General features: G+C 43.0%; 2 protein-coding genes across 2 annotated transcripts; both read left to right on the top strand.

Moving 5' to 3' along the window:
- The first annotated feature begins 330 nt into the window (after positions 1-330).
- BTBD1 (BTB domain containing 1) lies at positions 331-12356 on the top strand. The gene is made up of 8 exons (XM_056499456.1): positions 331-785; positions 4931-5087; positions 5320-5425; positions 6851-7048; positions 7302-7494; positions 8036-8123; positions 10855-11001; positions 11468-12356. Exons 1-8 carry the CDS (start codon positions 379-381, stop codon positions 11624-11626), a joined length of 1455 nt encoding a protein of 484 aa, XP_056355431.1. The 5' UTR covers positions 331-378; the 3' UTR covers positions 11627-12356.
- A 1379-nt stretch (positions 12357-13735) lies between these two features.
- On the top strand, positions 13736-16651 carry C10H15orf40 (chromosome 10 C15orf40 homolog). Its single transcript, XM_056499461.1, has 4 exons — positions 13736-13839; positions 13918-14044; positions 14842-14969; positions 15840-16651. The coding sequence occupies exons 1-4, from the start codon at positions 13768-13770 to the stop codon at positions 15930-15932; spliced, it is 420 nt and encodes a 139-aa protein (XP_056355436.1). The 5' UTR covers positions 13736-13767; the 3' UTR covers positions 15933-16651.
- Positions 16652-17676: the final 1025 nt, after the last annotated feature.

Here is a 17676-nt window from a genome sequence, read left to right as displayed (position 1 = left end):
CGGGGCACATCCCAGCCACATCCCGGGGCACATCCCAGCCACATCTCGTGCGCATCCCAGACACATCCCAGGCTCATCCCGGGGCACATCCCAGTCACATCCCAGGGCACATCCCAGGCATATCCCAGGTTCATCCCAGCCCCATCCCAGTCACATCCCGTGCACAGCCCGGGTTCATCCCAGCCCCATCCCAGCCCCATCCCAGCCCCATCCCAGCCACATCCCGGGCCCGTCCCGGTCCCGTCCCGGCCGGGCCCGCGCGGGCAGCGGCGCGTGCGCGGGGCGGGGCCGGGCGCGCGCTGCCGGGGCGGCGCGGGCGCTGCTGGCGCTGCTGACGGAGCGCCCGGCGCGGCCCGGCCCGGCGCGGCCCCGAGGGCGATGGCGGCCGCGGGGGGCGGCCCGGGGGCGCCCGCGGAGACGCCGCCCGCCAGCGCTGCGGGAGTCGCCGCCGCCGAGGCCGGCGCGGTGCTGCAGCGGGAGCCGCTGTACAACTGGCAGGCCACCAAGGGCTCGCTGCGGGAGCGCTTCGCCTTCCTGTTCTCCAACGAGCTGCTCAGCGACGTGCACTTCGTGGTGGGCAAGGGCAGCGCCCGCGGCGGCGGCGGCGGCGGCGGCGGCGGGGCGGCGCCCCCCGGGCCCGGCCAGCAGCGCATCCCCGCCCACCGGTTCGTGCTGGCGGCCGGCAGCGCCGTGTTCGACGCGATGTTCAACGGCGGCATGGCCACCACCTCGGCCGAGATCGAGCTGCCCGACGTGGAGCCCGCCGCCTTCCTGGCGCTCCTCAGGTCAGCGCGGGCCGGGCGCTCCGGCCGCCGGGCCTTGTCCTCGCTCCGCGGCCCCTCCCGGTCCCGTCCCCTCACAGCCCGGCCTGTCCCTGTGCCCGGCCTGGAGCGACACGCGGGGACGGCGCGGAAATACCTTGTGGGCTCCACGCAAGGTCACACCGCCCCCCGACCTGTTTTGGCCCCTTCTTGCGCTTTACCCTGCGCTGTTTTCCCAAGAGAAGTGCCCTAATCCCACGGCAGCTGGCTGTCCGTTTAGGGAAGCGCTCGGTGGGTGTCTGGTTGGGCTCTTGGATTCAGTGTTTTGGTTTGTTAAAGTAAAATGATGGGAACTGGTGGGTCCCCTTGGTGTTGCAGCTATCCGGCCATCTTCTAACAGTAGCTAAGAAGGGACAGAGGCTGTTGTACGAAGCTTTTAGTTTCATTTGATACCTTGACATTTGATGCTTACTTTGAAGTCTTAGTCATCTTCCTATTCACTTTGTCAGCGATGATAATAATATATCTTTTTGCCATAATAGCACCCATTATGGTCATACTTGGGCAGAGAGGGAACATGCAGCAGAAGGCAGTAACCAGCTGACTTTTTACTCCCAGACCATCTGAGTGTGAGACTGGGAGCGCACTGATAGCAAAAAGGATATAGTGTGTTAATGGTTTCCATTTTGGTCAGAGTAGGATCTGCTAGTTTGCATGCTCACAAAATTGATGACTTTACCTACCATTTCTCTTTTCTTCTCAGTGTAGTGGCAAATAAAATGTATGGTGTTCATGGAAACATTTACTAATAGTTTATTTGTGCCTTGGGCTGTGGTGTGGTAATATGACTAACTGCATAACCTTAAGGTTTTTATCAAAGAAAACACTCTGCTAGGCAAAAAATATAGATCATAAAATATACAAAACAGTTTTCTGTAATTAACATTTGGGAAACAAGTAATATTATTGCCTGGAAATAAATATGTAGCATCTCAAAGTTTTTTGTAATAGGAAAGACTCCAAACTCTTTGCACTTTCCTTCTTTTGCTGAGGCCTGAGATAGGAACAATTAGAAGAGTCACCTGATCCTTAGGTAATCATGGGCATGGGAGTTAAAGCAAGTGATGTGCACAAAACCCAACAAACCCCCATGCAGCAACAATGTCTTGCTGTTAACAAGTGAACTGGTCTTTTTGGATTTTTTTTGTGCAGAGGAGCGAGGGGTAGTGGGAAGTGTCTTTCAAGCAAATTGGTTTCAAAGGTTAAAAGACAGTGCATACAATAAATGTATGTGTTTGTCTCTATATATGTGGAAAAAACGCTGGACAGTGAAAAGGGAATATAATAAGAGAAATCTGGGTAAAAGTAGAAACATGGAGGTTTCTAGGGGATTTCTAAGTAAAGATAAGGATGGTATTTGAACACTGTTGAGGTGAATGAAGAGGTGTTGTTAGAAGCAAACAAAAGCATCTTGTGTTGGTAGGGCTGCCGGGGACTTGCGTCAGTGCACTGATTGTGTCTCGTCTGGGTATCACCACGCTGGGGACTGCTGGAACAGCTCAGCTTTGCTGTCTGTGCCAGCTCTTCAGCACCTTCTTCATGCTGTGTATACTTCTTTGGGCTTATATTGAAATAAATATACATTGGAATACCTTGTTCAAAAGGTACCTAGGAGAACTTCTGTAATACATGCCAGTACTGGACTTCTTCCATGCTGGAAGCAACATGGGGTCTTTTCCTGGTGTTGACTATCTATCATTAGTAAATCACTCAGATAATGAAAGTTACCTTTCACAGGACGTTTTTTTGATGTTTGCAAATACCACTTTGAGTTATATTGGCTAGAAATGAAGTCAGGATCTTTGAATACACATAGCAAATGAACATCAAGTAAAGGAAATGTTTAAGCAATGCAAAACTTCCTAGGCATAATTTACTAATTATTTAGTGTTCTTCAGCTCATTTCCATTTTATTTACTCATATGGTTTGTTAAGTCATGCCTGTAATTTATGTGTTTCATACAGATCTACTGACAAATGCTACTCGTAAATTAAAGGAAAAGATTTTTTGATAAAAAATAGTAAAGTAGTTTGACAGATAAATCCTTAAGAGCTGGAATAATATCAAAGTCACAATGTTTGAATCTATTTCCCAGTGAAACAACTTTTGTGTGTTTGTGTTTCTAACTCCAAATTGAATAGCAATGATCAAGAAAGTTCAAGTTGTCTCAGTAGGGTTCTGCTTTGCAGTTTCTTTTTGCTGGTTTTATTAAGTTTTGTTTTTTTAAATTTCATTCATGTTTTACAATAAGCTAACTTCTCCTTTGATCACAGAATAAAGGAAAGTGATGATAATGCACAAGTTAGCAGTTTGTCTTCCAAAAATCTTTTCAGAGAATTTTGGCAAGCAGTAAATAAAAGGGTAATCATGACTAACTTGAAAAAAAGATTCCAGTGTGCTTTTATAATGATGAAAACATTTCAGCTACTGAGAGGATGCTCACACAAGGGGAGAAGGAAGTGCTAACCTGAGAGTAAAGAAAAGTAGCATAAAATGTATGAGAGGCTTACATAGAGTGAATGGTCACTTGAAAAAATTGTTTGTTCTGGTCACTAAAAATGTTCTTCCACTATGCAATGCACCCCCAGCTTCCCCTTCCTGGGGAATCCTCATCGTGGATGCCAATAAAATTAGGTTGTTTCTGTCTCAAAGGGAAAGAGAGGAGGGAAGAAGGCAAGGGGGAAGGAGATTGCCAGTCCCACTCAGTTCAGTGGAGGAGGAGCAGTGGTGTAAACATAAAGCTGTGCTAGTTCTGGCGTGCCACAGAGGGGAGAGTTCACACAGACACAGCTCTTGGCACATGTGAATTTTACAGGGAAGACACACCTGGGACTGCACCCTGCTTCTGTGTAAGATACAGCAGGAAGCAAACCACAAGGCAGATGAGCCCCTCTGGTGTCACTTCATTGGCTTCAGATTGGATTCACTTAAGGAATAAAACCAAAATCATGTTCCAAAACCACCTTGGGATTTGTTTGAAGAAGAACTTCAGTTGAAACTTTAATTCTAGGTTTATATTTACTTCAATTTCTCCATCTTGCAAGGAAGTTTAATGAGTCTGTTATTTTCTCAAGTTTCTCTTGTTAGATACTAACTGCTGATAGCTACATTTAAAAACCCTTCTAAACACACATTCTGTCTCTGTGTGTCATTCATTTCCAGGATGTTCTGAACAACAGATACTAAGAAATATAGAGGGAAGACTTGGTTTTCATTGTAAAATTCTTGCATTTGCTAGTGTGCCCTGGTTTATTATGTTTAATTACCTCTGTGTGTTGGGGACAAATGTATTTTTGTAAATAACAGACTATTCTTGGTTGTTTTCTGAAAGGCTGATGAAATTTTGCTAAAATTATTTTAAATGTCACCTGTAAGAAAAGTTATTTTTAAAAAGTCATATTTTCCCTACAGAACTTTAAAATAAATCTTACCTTGTCTAATCTCAAATAACAACTGCTCAGGAAACGGGTTTTTTCCTGGTATTAGTAGAGGCTACTATCTTCTGGTTCACAGCTTATGCTAAAATCTCAACCAGTCCTCTTGCCTCAAGCAGTGGAGACAAGCCAGTGTTTTGCTGTGGCAGGAATAGAAGAGTCAAGGTCATCTGCTAGAATGTGCTCCCTTTCCTCTCTGAGTACTACACAGGGGCAACTTTGAATAAGATGTTCTCACAGTCTAAGTCGTTGACAGTATTTTCTCATGGAGGGGAAGCCAGTGTGAACTGTTAGTAAATGAATTCTAGGAATACAGGCATAGAGGATTGTGCATTGATATTTTCCTGATGAACTGAGATCATGCATTCATAGGAAAGTAATTCTGCAGCTCAGCTGTTGTTTACAATTGGGGAGCTATGTATAACTAGTACAGCCAGATCAGTCCTGGGGAGTGAAACATATTTAAAACAAATGTATGCCATTAGGTTAACATAATAGTCTTTCTTGAATCTTTTAGCTTACCTTCTTTATTTACAAAAGTGCCACGAGGTCAACTGGTGCACTGTTCACAGTGTAAATCTTTGGCTTGTTTTCTAAATGCAAAGAGACTGTTGTGTTTGGCTGCCCCTCTAAAAAAGTGTGTTTATGATCTGTATTTGTGTATTGATTTATAGGTTTCTTTATTCAGATGAAGTCCAAATTGGTCCAGAAACAGTCATGACTACTTTATACACTGCTAAAAAGTATGCAGTCCCTGCCCTGGAAGCACATTGTGTGGATTTCCTAACAAAGCATCTCCGAGCAGATAATGCCTTTATGCTGCTTACTCAAGTAGGTAAATTTAAGCTCAGTTTTGATTTACTAGAGAATTCCTAATTGGAGGGAAATTACTAATTCTCCTTAATTGTATACTCCTTTGAGATTTTAAATGCTCTTTAAGGTATAAACACAGAGTACTTAGACAAATGAACTTATTTTAATTTATGTCTAGGTAAAATGCTTGCATTTTAAGATCAGCAGTTTGTCAGCTTTATGCTTAAGATGTATTTCTTTATCTTTCCAGGCTCGTTTGTTTGATGAACCTCAGCTTGCTAGTCTTTGTCTCGACACAATAGACAAAAGCACTATGGATGCCATAAGTGCAGAAGGGTTTACAGATATCGACATAGGTGAGTCACTCTGTGTGTCCTTAGCATGAAATGACAGTACCTCAGGATAGTTCCTTCCCCCATCTGAGTGTGCAGAGTCCCAAGCACTTCTTCCCTTCCTGGCCATCCATCCCTGCAGTGCTTTCCCTTAGCCTCACTCCTGAGTTAGATTCCACAGCACTGTGTCCCTGTTTGAGTAGAGGTGCTGTCCCAGGGCTCCCACTGTGGTGACACCACACTTCATTGGAGCCAAAGCTTTCACTTGCTGAGGGTTGTGCCTCATCCCTGAGGCATCCATACCTGCTTTTCACGTGCAACAGGTGTTGCCACATAGCACTTATCTATTCAAAGTTGCACAGATAGGTACAATTTATGAAATCTGCTTTAAAAAATGAACACATAAACTGTGAGTTTCTCTGTTTAGTCTTCTATCAAAAGCTAGCAGTTCTAAATTTGCTTACTCAATTTCATTGCTACTCTGTGTCTAAGGTTTTACTCCAATTCAGATAGATTGTGGGAAAAATTCAGGCTGAAGGAAGGTGTTCCACTGAATAAAGACATTTTAAAGCCATTGCTAAATTATGTTCAGTAGGATTTGTTCTCAGACTGTGAGTGATCTTTAGTCCTGGTAAGTCTGAATCTGTTTTGACTTTCCAATATGCTATTTTCTATAAATGCAAACATGCCTTATGTAAATTCAAGGTAGATAAAAATTCCCAGACAGAAAATTCAGAATATAAAAACCCATTTATTTTTTTACTTGTATTCTATGATAATTTGTGCATACCTCTTATTCAAAGAAGGCCAGAAAGAGTAATAAATACAGGATAAGTTGCTTTTTAAACATGTACCTTGCCTCAGATCTTGTGTTTCACCTTCAGGCTTTATGGATAGCAAATATGTCAATGCTTAAGATGACTTTTATGTATCTTTAAACTGGTTTTTGTCTACCACTGCTGCTTATGGCTAAAGCTGATCCAGATGTGCAGGTGGCTGCACATATGCACAGATGAGAATATGACACTGAGTATCATCATGAGTAACATGGGTTTTTAGTGTAATCAGGAGTAACTTGGTTTTTTAGTAGTGTGCATTCAGTCCTTGGTCACTTTCAGTTTTGATCTTGCCCTAGCAATGGCAGTTCTTCAGGATGTTTGTTATCACTACAGAGATTAGTTGCACTCTTAGGAATCAAGAAGAAAACTCATATCCTGTCTTCATAGCAAGCAAATTAATTTTTAGTTTGAAATCTATGTGTCATTGAGAAATTACTTTTTATGTAAGGTAAATTATGTGTAATATATACACACATATAATAATAAGACAAAGCTAATAGTCTTGTTACGAATGTTCTTAGTGTGTAATTAGTATTTTAAGCTGACATAATGTAGCACTGTTACTGGCTTGGATGAAAACTGATCTAAAGCTGCTAACATTTCTTTTTAGACACATTATGTGCAGTTCTAGAAAGGGACACTCTCAGTATTCGAGAAAGTAGGCTCTTTGGAGCTGTTGTTCGCTGGGCAGAAGCAGAATGTCAAAGACAACAACTGCCTGTGACATTTGGGAACAAACAAAAAGTCCTTGGAAGAGCTCTTTCCTTAATCCGTTTTCCATTAATGACAATTGAAGAGTTTGCAGCTGGTGAGTTTTGGAGTTCTTTGTCTTACTGTTAGACCATTCCTCAGTGCTGTGTTTGGATGCTTAACACTAAATTCTGTTGTTAATATTGTACTAATAAGAGTTGTGATGCACAAATGAAAGCAAAACATTCTGCAGATTATGCTCTGGCCATTGGAAAATATTATTGTTATCTTCAGCTTGTGGATATGTGTAGTTTAAATACAGCAGCTGGAGTAATCCTTCAAATCATCCTAGAAGTTTTGTGTTTTCACAGGCCCTGCTCAATCTGGAATCTTGTCGGATCGGGAAGTAGTAAATCTCTTTCTGCACTTTACTGTCAATCCTAAACCTAAAGTAGATTATATTGACCGACCAAGGTGTTGCCTGAGAGGAAAAGAATGCAGCATCAACAGGTTCCAGCAGGTGGAGAGTCGCTGGGGCTACAGTGGAACAAGCGACCGGATTAGGTAGGACTTCAGAAACTCTTAGATGGACAGACAGAGAAGCGTGGGGAGAAAGGGAGCAAATCATTCAGCTTTGACTTTTTGGTATAAGATACAGGAGCAAACATGGTGGCTGTGTTGCACACCTTTGATCTTTTCCTTTTTTTAAATAACTTAGGCTATTACACACATAAAATACAAACTAGCAAAGAATATGGTTCAGGAGGATTGGGTGCATTCTAGAATGATTGAGTGTAATCTGTGTATTTCTTTTTGAAATACCAAGTCTTGATCTCTTTTGATTTTGGAGATACTGAAAAGAATCTGCTTATTTTTTGTTTAGTAATACTGAATATTTTGAGGAATTAGCGAAGCTTTAACCTATAAAGCTGGCAAAACATTTTTTCTTAGTATTGAAATCTAAATTTAAAATACTGCTTAAAAAAAAAATAGCAATGTCATTATCAGTTTACTTACCTAATCTTCAGTGGGAGTCTTTTTCCTACTTGAAATAAGGTAACACACTCACCACAGTTGTTTGAATTCCTTTCTTGTGCCATACCAGGTTCACAGTTAACAGAAGAATTTCCATAGTGGGATTTGGATTATATGGATCTATTCATGGACCCACAGACTATCAAGTTAATATACAGGTACAGTATATTATTTTTAAATAGGCTTGTACACTTGCAGGAACTTGCATAAAGGTTTGGTCTGTATCTGGAAGGAAGCAACTGATAGACCAGGAGTCTAAGCTGTTTTGTCACAAGTGGGCATAAGTGGTGACTAGGCAAAAGAAGAATACTATGGAACTCTGCTCGCTTTCTCCTGCATTCTCCTGTCCTTCTGTCATTTTCAATGTAGGTGTTTCCCCAACATCCAGCTTTTTCCCTCTTTTCTCAAGCCTTTCCTAATAGGAAATGTGTACTGATATTGTACTTGGGTATGTTATGTCCTTCAGTAGCCTGCATGCTTTGTATAAAAGATTTGATTTTCATAATTGTTCCTTTTAGTTTTTTTTGAACAAGGTTCCTCAGTTTCCTCATTTTGAAATTCAGCACAGCTGTGAGGGATTTGCTTTTGTTGTTCATGTGGGAGTGTTGACTCTAAGTATATTACGGACACTGTTACATAGTGTTTCCATTATGAAATTTTGAATCTGATCCTGCTCATCACTCAGTACCAAATCAAGGGTTGCGTTTCTTCTTGCTGAGCAATTGGTTAGCAGGCTCATGAAGTGGCCAGTGATAGCATCTAAAAATGTCCTCCTGCTTCGTCTCCTGATGTGACCCTTGCCTGGTCCCAGCTGGTGACTGAAGACACCACTAAAATTGTATTTCCTGCTCCTGTAGCCTGTGAGATCCCCTAGCATGTTGTGGTCAGGATTGTCTTCTAGTAGTATTGATCCAGCCCTATATTTTTTATTTCCTTTTTGAGTGTGGAATTTCAGCCTATTTGAATTCTTTTTCTTGTAGAGATTAGTTTTGTTTTGATTCTGAGCTTTCTAACAAGATATTAGGATTCCCTGACTGGCACAGTTTTACCCTGAGCTATGTATTTCATAATCTGGTACTATCATGTCACATTGCTTTATTAGATGCATGAGAAATTTTGTGAAATAAATAGTCTGTGACTTCCTATAGGGACATAAATCCTATTGTCCTATCTTTTTACACTTTCAGCATGTGCTGGATTTGCTGTTTCAGTTCATTAGTGGACATTCTATTTAAATGACAAATTGTCTTCTGCTTCCTATTTGATGATTGTTATTATCTGACTATTTTGTACTTAAGGATAGGGATTTTGTGTTTATCTCCTAAGGAAAAAATATTGTGCCTTTCCTCTAAATGATGTTCCAAACAGAATGTATCTGGAATGACATTTTGAAGGAATTTGGCTTTTCCACATTCCTCACTTTAAAAGTTCACTTGTAAATTCCTCTATTTGAAGTACCTTGAGTTTGGTTTTGTCAAACTGTATATCCATGTAAATGAGTAGCATAGTGCACTAGAAAGAATGTTTAGGACAAAAGAGTTTATCTCAGGAACTTAGCAGCTATACTAAACATACCTGGGGATTTTTACTTCACATAAACCCTTTTTTGAACTTCTCAGCTGATTTCTTGTTAGCAGATGCAAGTATTCAGTGTTCCCTCAAGATGTTTGCTGGATTTATTTAATCTGAAAAGAATTTAGTTTTTTTCAACACAAACCAATGCTTATTAAGTGGGAATGATTCACTTGAAAAAGATCCTCCACACATTCCAACTGAAAGGCTGCATAAGCCTTTATGGTTCATATTAAGGCCATCCATCTTATACAGGTTCTCTTTATCCTGGAAGTATCCCTAATAAGTGATAAATCTGAAACTTTCTTGTCGCAATCTTTTTAGACAGTTAAGTCTCATGCCTCTAGCTTTCTTCTTGGCTCTGCATCAGTACTATCAGAGCTCCAGCTAGTTAAACATTTAGAACTTGCCATAAAGTAGTGATAATGTATACTGCAAATACATCTACATCATCTGTTACGTGAAAACAGCTTAAGTCTTCAGCATTATAATTGTTAATATTTCTATTGATTGTGGCTGGGGAAAAAACTAGAGTACATTTTGCCTAGAATAAAGCTTCATTTCATGCATGGGTAATACTAAAAATTAAATGGCAAGTTAATAAGAAACTATTAAAACTGATATGATTCTGTGCAGTAATCACAAGAAGTGCTCTGCTCTAAAGCTCTGATATCCAGTTTCTGCAAGAGGTATTGGGCAGCATGGATCAGGATTGCAATCCAAAATGGGAGGAATCTGCTATTACTACATTGGAACTAGTGATTCTTACTTGCCACTGAAATGGAAGGCAAAATAAATATTGTGTCATCCGAGCAGAATTTTTATACTGAAACAAGATTAGAAATAAGTTGTATAAAACAGCACAAGTTTGTGTTCTCTTTTATGAAGGTGTCATTGAGTGCCTGCATTATCTGTAAAAACTTGTTTTCTAAACTAGCCACAGGCAGCAAATGAGATTCCCTCATGTGGGCTGTGAAGGTGTACAGAGATCAGCAAATCTAAGCACAGGATTAGATGTTGTGTATGAAGGTCAGAAGCTGAAGGTTTGAGCTGTTCTCCATCTCCCAAGCACAGACTAACCTGGCTGGAGCAGTTCCAACAGCCCGTGTAACACTCGCGAGCCGTCGTTCCGAGCTGCTGCGTCAGCTCCAGCGCTATCAGGAAATCACAGCTCCTTCCCAGCTGAGATTGCACTGTCCTTGCAGTTAGCCTGGGTGGGGTAGGCAAGTGTTTGCTTGTAACCTTCTCATGTGCATACAATCAGAACCTTTCTCATGCTTGTAAACATTCAAATACAATGTTCATGCTTTTGTGCAGATAATTGATTATGAGAAGAACCAGACGCTGGGACAGAACGACACTGGATTTAGCTGTGATGGAACAGCCAGTACCTTCAGAGTCATGTTCAAAGAGCCCATAGAGATTCTGCCCACGGTTTGCTACACAGCTTGTGCAACCTTGAAAGTAAGAATGTCTAGCAGTACAGAAGAAAGTGTTACTTTCATTCAAGAGTTATTCTTTTACCAGTCTTCTGATGGGAAAGTGTCTTCTAGATCTTGAATTTATTCTAATTCCCTATACAGAAATCAGAGTTCAGTGAGTTGGAAAAAATACTGCATATTAAAAGCAGCTGAGGGAACTAAGGGAACTAAGTAAGAATATAGACAACCTGTGTGATAAGGAAAAATACTAGAAAGTATTCATCACTAGTTGGATAAAATCAACTGATTTAAATCTGCTGTCAAAGAAATATATTTTTGTTATTTAGACATAGGACCCTTGCTTCTGTTGACTGTGATTTTGTATGTATTTTTTTAATACAGGTACAGAAATTTTATACTACTAAAATAGCCTAAGTCAGTTGACCATCAGCAATTTTTGGGTCCTGCCCACTTCCATTCTGTTGCTCATCTTTTGTGATGTTTTTCAGGGTCCTGATTCCCACTATGGAACAAAAGGTTTGAAGAAAGTGATCCACGAATCTCCTACTGCTAGCAAAACATGCTTTGTCTTTTATAGTTCACCAGGTAACAACAATGGTACATCAATAGAAGATGGACAGATACCAGAAATAATATTTTATACTTAAGTTTCACATGATGATCTGGAATGTGTTGGCGTCTCAGTGGACTTCAGCTCACTATTGGCAGCAGTTAAAAAATTCTGTTAAACTACTTTAATGTATAAAAGCAAAACTAATTTGTTTGAGGGGTACCAGAAAAGCTATATTTTTTTCTTCATCATTATTGGTAGATTGTAATTTAGCTATTCCTCTAAATGAAATGTTAAGTGGAATAAGTACTCTGTATATTGAAAAGTTTGTTTTAAGTAGTACCTTGTGGTTAATTACTTTGTGTTTCCACCCCTTTGTTTCTCATGTAGTAAAATTCATTTTTTGAACTGGAAAATCCTTATTTGTTATGAACAACTTGTGTATGTTTTCTCCAATCTGTCCTTAAAAGACAGTAAAGCTGCTGCTGTAGTCCCATCTTGCACTTCTTTCCAAAATGACCTTGGATTGACCCTATGGACATGGATTTCTACTGTATTTTTTTGAAGTACATCAGCAAAGCTGCATTCATATTGCCATCATCTTGACTTTTTCCAAGAGCCATGGAGAATTAATGGACTTTGCACTGCAGAGAACATCTGCAGCTGCACTGAAGAAATAAATATTAAGTCGAAATTCAGCAACAAACAGATCTTTCCAGAATCTCTCTTAATTCAGAAGGGCTGTTTTGGAATATAGAACTGGTTATGCAAATAGCCACTGTATATACGTATGTGCCTATAAAAAATGTATAATGTGAAAATGAGAATACGAGACTTGTAATGATGTTATTTTATCATTAGATATTCCAGTACGAAAAAAATTAGTATAAACCTAAGGATTATTGGTGTGCAACGAGTTTTACAGATTGCATACAATACTTTGATGCAATTGCTATATTGTGGATATGTATATAGTATTCAGTGTCTTGCAGTATGTACCGTGTAGTAACAGAATGGCTTCATGTAGAAAGACCTGTACCCTCCCCACATTATACTAAAGTAATAATTTGAGAATGCAGGAGAAAAAAAAAAAAAAATTAAATTTCTTTTCCTGAGGGGGAAGAGGGGGAGATCACGCAGGTTGGGGGTGTCCAAAGGCCGTGCGTAGAACAAGTGTCTGTCAAACGTCCGGCTCTGTGCAGGCTCTGTCAGCGCTCTCCTGTCCCTGGGCCCAGCGCTGTTCGGAGACAGGGATGGGGAGCGGGCCGGGCCGCGCGGGTCCAGCGGCTGCGGGCACAGGGTGAAGCTCTGCTGGAGCAGCCGCTGCGGGCACAGGGTGAAGCTCTGCTGGAGCAGCCGCTGCGGGCACAGGGTGAAGCTGTCCCGGAGCAGCCGCTGCGGGCACAGGGTGAAGCTCTGCTGGAGCAGCCGCTGCGGGCGCAGGGTGAAGCTGTCCCGGAGCAGCCGCTGCGGGCACAGGGTGAAGCTCTGCTGGAGCAGCCGCTGCGGGCACAGGGTGAAGCTGTCCCGGAGCAGCCGCTGCGGGCGCAGGGTGAAGCTCTGCTGGAGCAGCCGCTGCGGGCGCAGGGTGAAGCTGTCCCGGAGCAGCCGCTGCGGGCACAGGGTGAAGCTCTGCTGGAGCAGCCGCTGCGGGCACAGGGTGAAGCTGTCCCGGAGCAGCCGCTGCGGGCGCAGGGTGAAGCTGTCCCGGAGCAGCCGCTGCGGGCGCAGGGTGAAGCTCTGCTGGAGCAGCCGCTGCGGGCGCAGGGTGAAGCTGTCCCGGAGCAGCCGCTGCGGGCACAGGGTGAAGCTCTGCTGGAGCAGCCGCTGTGGGCACAGGGTGAAGCTGTCCCGGAGCAGCCGCTGCGGGCGCAGGGTGAAGCTGTCCCGGAGCGGCCGCTGTGGGCGCAGGGTGAAGCTGTCCCGGAGCAGCCGCTGCGGGTGCAGGGTGAAGCTGTCCCGGAGCAGCCGCTGCGGGCGCAGGGTGAAGCTCTGCTGGAGCAGCCGCTGTGGGCGCAGGGTGAAGCTGTCCCGGAGCAGCCGCTGCGGGTGCAGGGTGAAGCTCTGCTGGAGCAGCCGCTGCGGGTGCAGGGTGAAGCTGTCCCGGAGCAGCCGCTGTGGGCGCAGGGTGAAGCTGTCCCGGAGCAGCCGCTGCGTTCTAGGGCCGGGCCGGGCCGTGCGGAACGCGCAGGCGCCTCGGGGCGGGCCCGGCGCGGTTACGGAAGGGCCGCCCCGGCCATGCCGAACCTCGCCGGGTTCCTGCGAGTGCGGGCGGCGCCGGTGCGGAGCGGCAGGGCCATGCCCGGGAAGGTGCGGGCGGGACCAGAGAGGGAAGGGCGGCAGGAGCGGGTGGTGCCCGCGGTGACCGCGCCTGTTGCTCTGTTTCAGGGAAAAGCAGCCGCCAAGGGCCCCGCGGAGCCGGGCGCCGCCGCGGGACCCGTGGTGGCGGCGGGCGGCGGCGCCGTGAGGGTGGCGGTGCGCGCCAAGCCCGGCGCCCGCTGCAGCGCCGTCACAGGTGGGTCTGTGGGCAGCGGGCCGGCATCGCTGCTCCTGAGGAGCAGGGGAGGGAGGGAGCGCACAAAATCCCACCCGAAATCTAAAGCGAGGAGTTCGGCTCTCCAGGAATAGCTCGTTCGCGTTCCCCTGTACAGCGCTGGGTGGCGCGGTGAGCACGGGGTAAATCCTGATCCTAAATCCTTCAGTTTAGCATCTGTGGTTTCGCGCGGGGTGTTTGTGTCTCAAGGGTCTATGCGGTTTTATTAAAGCCATGGAAGTTTATTAAACACATGGAAGTGTTCTCCCTCCATAGCCCTGGGTTTGCTCCTGCACGCGTTGGGATTGCGTTCACATCCCGTGCGTGCGGGACCCGCGGGCTGTGGCAGTGTCCAGCCCCTGGGAACACGGAGTTTCCTGACAGTAACTCTCTGTGCAGACTGATTTAACGAGCGGCTTTTGGGGGTGTAACCTGATTTGAGTTGTGTTACGTGGTGCCGAGCAGGACAACACCCGCACAAGATCGGGCAGCTGGGGGAGCTCAGAGCGGTGCCCGCGTTGGGGGAGGCTGGTAACTCGTGGCTGCACCCTGCTATAGATGAAGCATCACTGCTGGTATTGTCAGGAGTTAAAATTTGGTTGTACTGGCCGACTGTCAAGGCACTTGATGAAATGTGAAAATGCCATCACCTGCTAATCCATACATTTACTTGGTTTTAAATTAAAATGCTTTTGGAAGCATAAACATTCATTTTCAGGAAACTATGATTAGGTGTTTTGAATATTTTGAGCATAAAATCCTCCAACTGTTTGTTATAGATGTGACAGCTGAGGCAGTAGGTGTGGCTATTGCTGCACCTCCTTCGGAAGGGGAGGCAAATGCAGAGCTGTGTCGCTACCTCTCTAAGGTGCTCGAAGTGAAGAAGAGTGATGTTACTTTAGAGAAGGTACTTCCTTTTTTTCCTTTCAGTTTTGTCCTACTGCGGTTGGAGTTCAAGATTTTGAAACTTACATATTGAGTACGAGGAGCTACTCCAAGTTCAGTCTGAAAGCCACTTTATAAAGTTTAGTTGTGTTAATGGAATGTTTCATTGAGAATAAACTTAGTGTAGGAAGAACTGTGGCTGATCTCAAGATCTTTTAAACAGAAGAGTTGTCATGATAATGTTTTGTAAATTTCTGTAGTTCACATTTTCTATGTTCTTCAAAGATTCTCTTTTTTTCATGTCAAATGAGTTCACAGAATTTGTGTTCTGCAGAGAATGTGCAATTTATTAATAACTTTTCACCTTTTTTTAAAAAATAACTTCTGTATTTAAATCAAAAGACTGACATTTAACTATCACACATAAGCAAGACCGTATGTAAGCACTTGGGTTGTAGCTGGGCCTCAAGAGTTTCTCTGTATTAGAATTTACATGTCTTGACTTTGGTGAGTGGAAACTCTTTGTTTTATTCATTGCACTGAATAAATAATTTGTTTTATTAATTCATTGTACTTGAAGTCAGTCTTTCCAGACATTTCCATTTATAGTTCGTGAGCATAAGAGCACAATGCAAAATGGTGCTTTTTGTTTTTATTTGTTGGTTTAATGGAGTGGCTGTAGAAATCTTTTAAAGAGTAGTGGTAAAAGATAAGATGACCAAGGAATTGAGCACTGTGTTTGAAAAGGTAGAGACAAAAACATGTGAGTCTTGTTTTTCCTGAATCATGGACAAACTGCTTAATTAATTTATCGGCATTTTATAAAGAGTTTTCTTACCTTAAAGGGTGATTCTCTTAAAGACAGGTTTTTTTCTGTGTTTGTCTAAACCAGGGGGGTAAATCACGTGACAAAGTGGTGAAGATTTTGATATCAGCGACACCAGATGAGATTTTAGAAAAACTGAAAAAAGAAGCTTCCAGCTGACCCATAACAAGAGCAGGAAATAGGAAAAAGCATCTTGGTATATGGACTGATATTCTTTCTTACTTAATATAATGCTGTTGAGAATGTGGGTAATGACAAGAAGATGCTTCTCTCTCCCTTCCCTCCCTTGCTAATATAGGTGCTATATAATTGAAGTTTTTTGTAGGTTTGGTTAGAAAACTGAGACTCTGTATCTGCTTCTGTCACTACAGACTTCCTTCTGCTCTGGAGAGTTTCCTGTGGGTAAGATTTGTCCTCTTTCCTGGTTCCTGAACAAATGGTTTAGGAAATGTTTTTCTTAGTGATGCTGACATTGGCTAACGAAGTGAGAGGCTTGGAGTGACAGCCTCTGTGTGGGAAGTGGTACAAAAGGACAAATCTGGATGGCAGAGCCATAAAGGACACTTTTTTCTCTCTGATATCTCACAGCAGGTACTGTGTGCAGCTTTTCACTGTGGGCACTTACAGATATCCAGAATAAATGTATTTGAAGCCAGTGTGCTGTTGTTGATCACACAGACAAACTGAAAGTAGAATCACCTGAACAACTGGAAGGAAATCAGTTTTCAGTATGAAAAACCAGTGCAGAACCCAGTCACATGTGGGATCACTTTGAAATAGTTTCCTTATAAGGAGAGATATGGTCATATGTATCTTTGCCAATTGTATGTCACCTGTAATGACTGTTTTTAATAAAAGGGGCAAAAAGTATTATCCAACTTTGTTCTGTGTTTATATTTTTAACAAAGAAGTCTCTTCATAGAATGCACCTTTTAAACAGACTTTTTATTTTCTTGGTCTAAAAATGAGTAGTAGTGCAACCCCTAGAGAACAGGGCAGAGTCATTTGTAGAACAGAAGAAGAAGTCTGGAACAATACAGGCAACAACTCTAGTTTCAGGGCTGGTGAGAAAAAGGCTGAACTTCTCTAATTGTCATGCTTCAGAGGTCAGAATGAGACTTAACTGACATTTCCCAAAAATGTGTGTGATTCCACATGTGTTTCTGGTAGGACTTTGTTTTTTCCTCTGCATCACTACTGATGTCTGAAATTGTCCTGTATTTGCCCTATGGTTGTCATGTTAAGAAGAAACTAATGGCACTACAGGCTTCATTGCTCATAATTTAGCTTTTTAATGGGCAAAAATCTTTTGCTTTAGGGAACTCTTTCAATGTCCTGTTATCCTAAATATTGCAATGTTTGCTTCTGGAGTTGGAGAATTGGTGTTTGTCAAGATGACAGTTCCCTCAAGGTGACTCATTTTAAAAATGTTATGAAACATGTTACTTTCTGGATAAATAAGTCTAAATTCTGAATTCTGTTTGTTTAATGGTTTGCACCTGAGTTCCTTATTTTCTCAGGCATTTGGGCAGCCATACATTGCCTCAGTCCTCTTTCCTTACTTATCTTTTCAGTCTGCACAGGCTGGTTTTGTTTTACTGTTCTGTCAGTTTTGGTTCACCCCTCCCTGCTGTTAGATCTGCTCTTGCCCAGCAGAGGGGTGCCGTGTCTTGCAGAAAATTTAAGGCAAAGCAGACCAAGATGAAGTGTTAGTGGTTTATTGTTGGGAGTTCTTCCTCTTTATTTCCTAAACTCCTTACCGTAATAGAAAACAGCAATAAAAAGACCGAGGAATTCTGTATTTATAGATTACACTTGGAATTGGATGCTGCAACAGCCATTATAACATTTTTTTGAAAGCTTATATACTCTGTTGAAGTCGTGTATTTCATTACACTTTCTT

This window comes from Oenanthe melanoleuca, chromosome 10 (assembly GCF_029582105.1).
Source record: "Oenanthe melanoleuca isolate GR-GAL-2019-014 chromosome 10, OMel1.0, whole genome shotgun sequence".
Lineage (NCBI taxonomy): Eukaryota > Metazoa > Chordata > Aves > Passeriformes > Muscicapidae > Oenanthe > Oenanthe melanoleuca.
This window is presented reverse-complemented; position numbering and strand designations above follow the sequence as displayed.

What these genes read in the sequence shown, in the direction of transcription:
- BTBD1 (XM_056499456.1), top strand. Translation starts at nt 379, where the DNA reads ATGGCGGCCGCGGGGGGCGGCCCGGGGGCGCCCGCGGAGACGCCGCCC. An exon ending in AATTGAAGAGTTTGCAGCTG is followed by an intron (nt 7,049 to 7,301) that starts GTGAGTTTTGGA and finishes GTGTTTTCACAG; the next exon opens with GCCCTGCTCAATCTGGAATC. An exon ending in ACTATCAAGTTAATATACAG is followed by an intron (nt 8,124 to 10,854) that starts GTACAGTATATT and finishes GCTTTTGTGCAG; the next exon opens with ATAATTGATTATGAGAAGAA.
- C10H15orf40 (XM_056499461.1), top strand. Translation starts at nt 13,768, where the DNA reads ATGCCGAACCTCGCCGGGTTCCTGCGAGTGCGGGCGGCGCCGGTGCGG. An exon ending in GCAGGGCCATGCCCGGGAAG is followed by an intron (nt 13,840 to 13,917) that starts GTGCGGGCGGGA and finishes GCTCTGTTTCAG; the next exon opens with GGAAAAGCAGCCGCCAAGGG. An exon ending in GTGATGTTACTTTAGAGAAG is followed by an intron (nt 14,970 to 15,839) that starts GTACTTCCTTTT and finishes TGTCTAAACCAG; the next exon opens with GGGGGTAAATCACGTGACAA.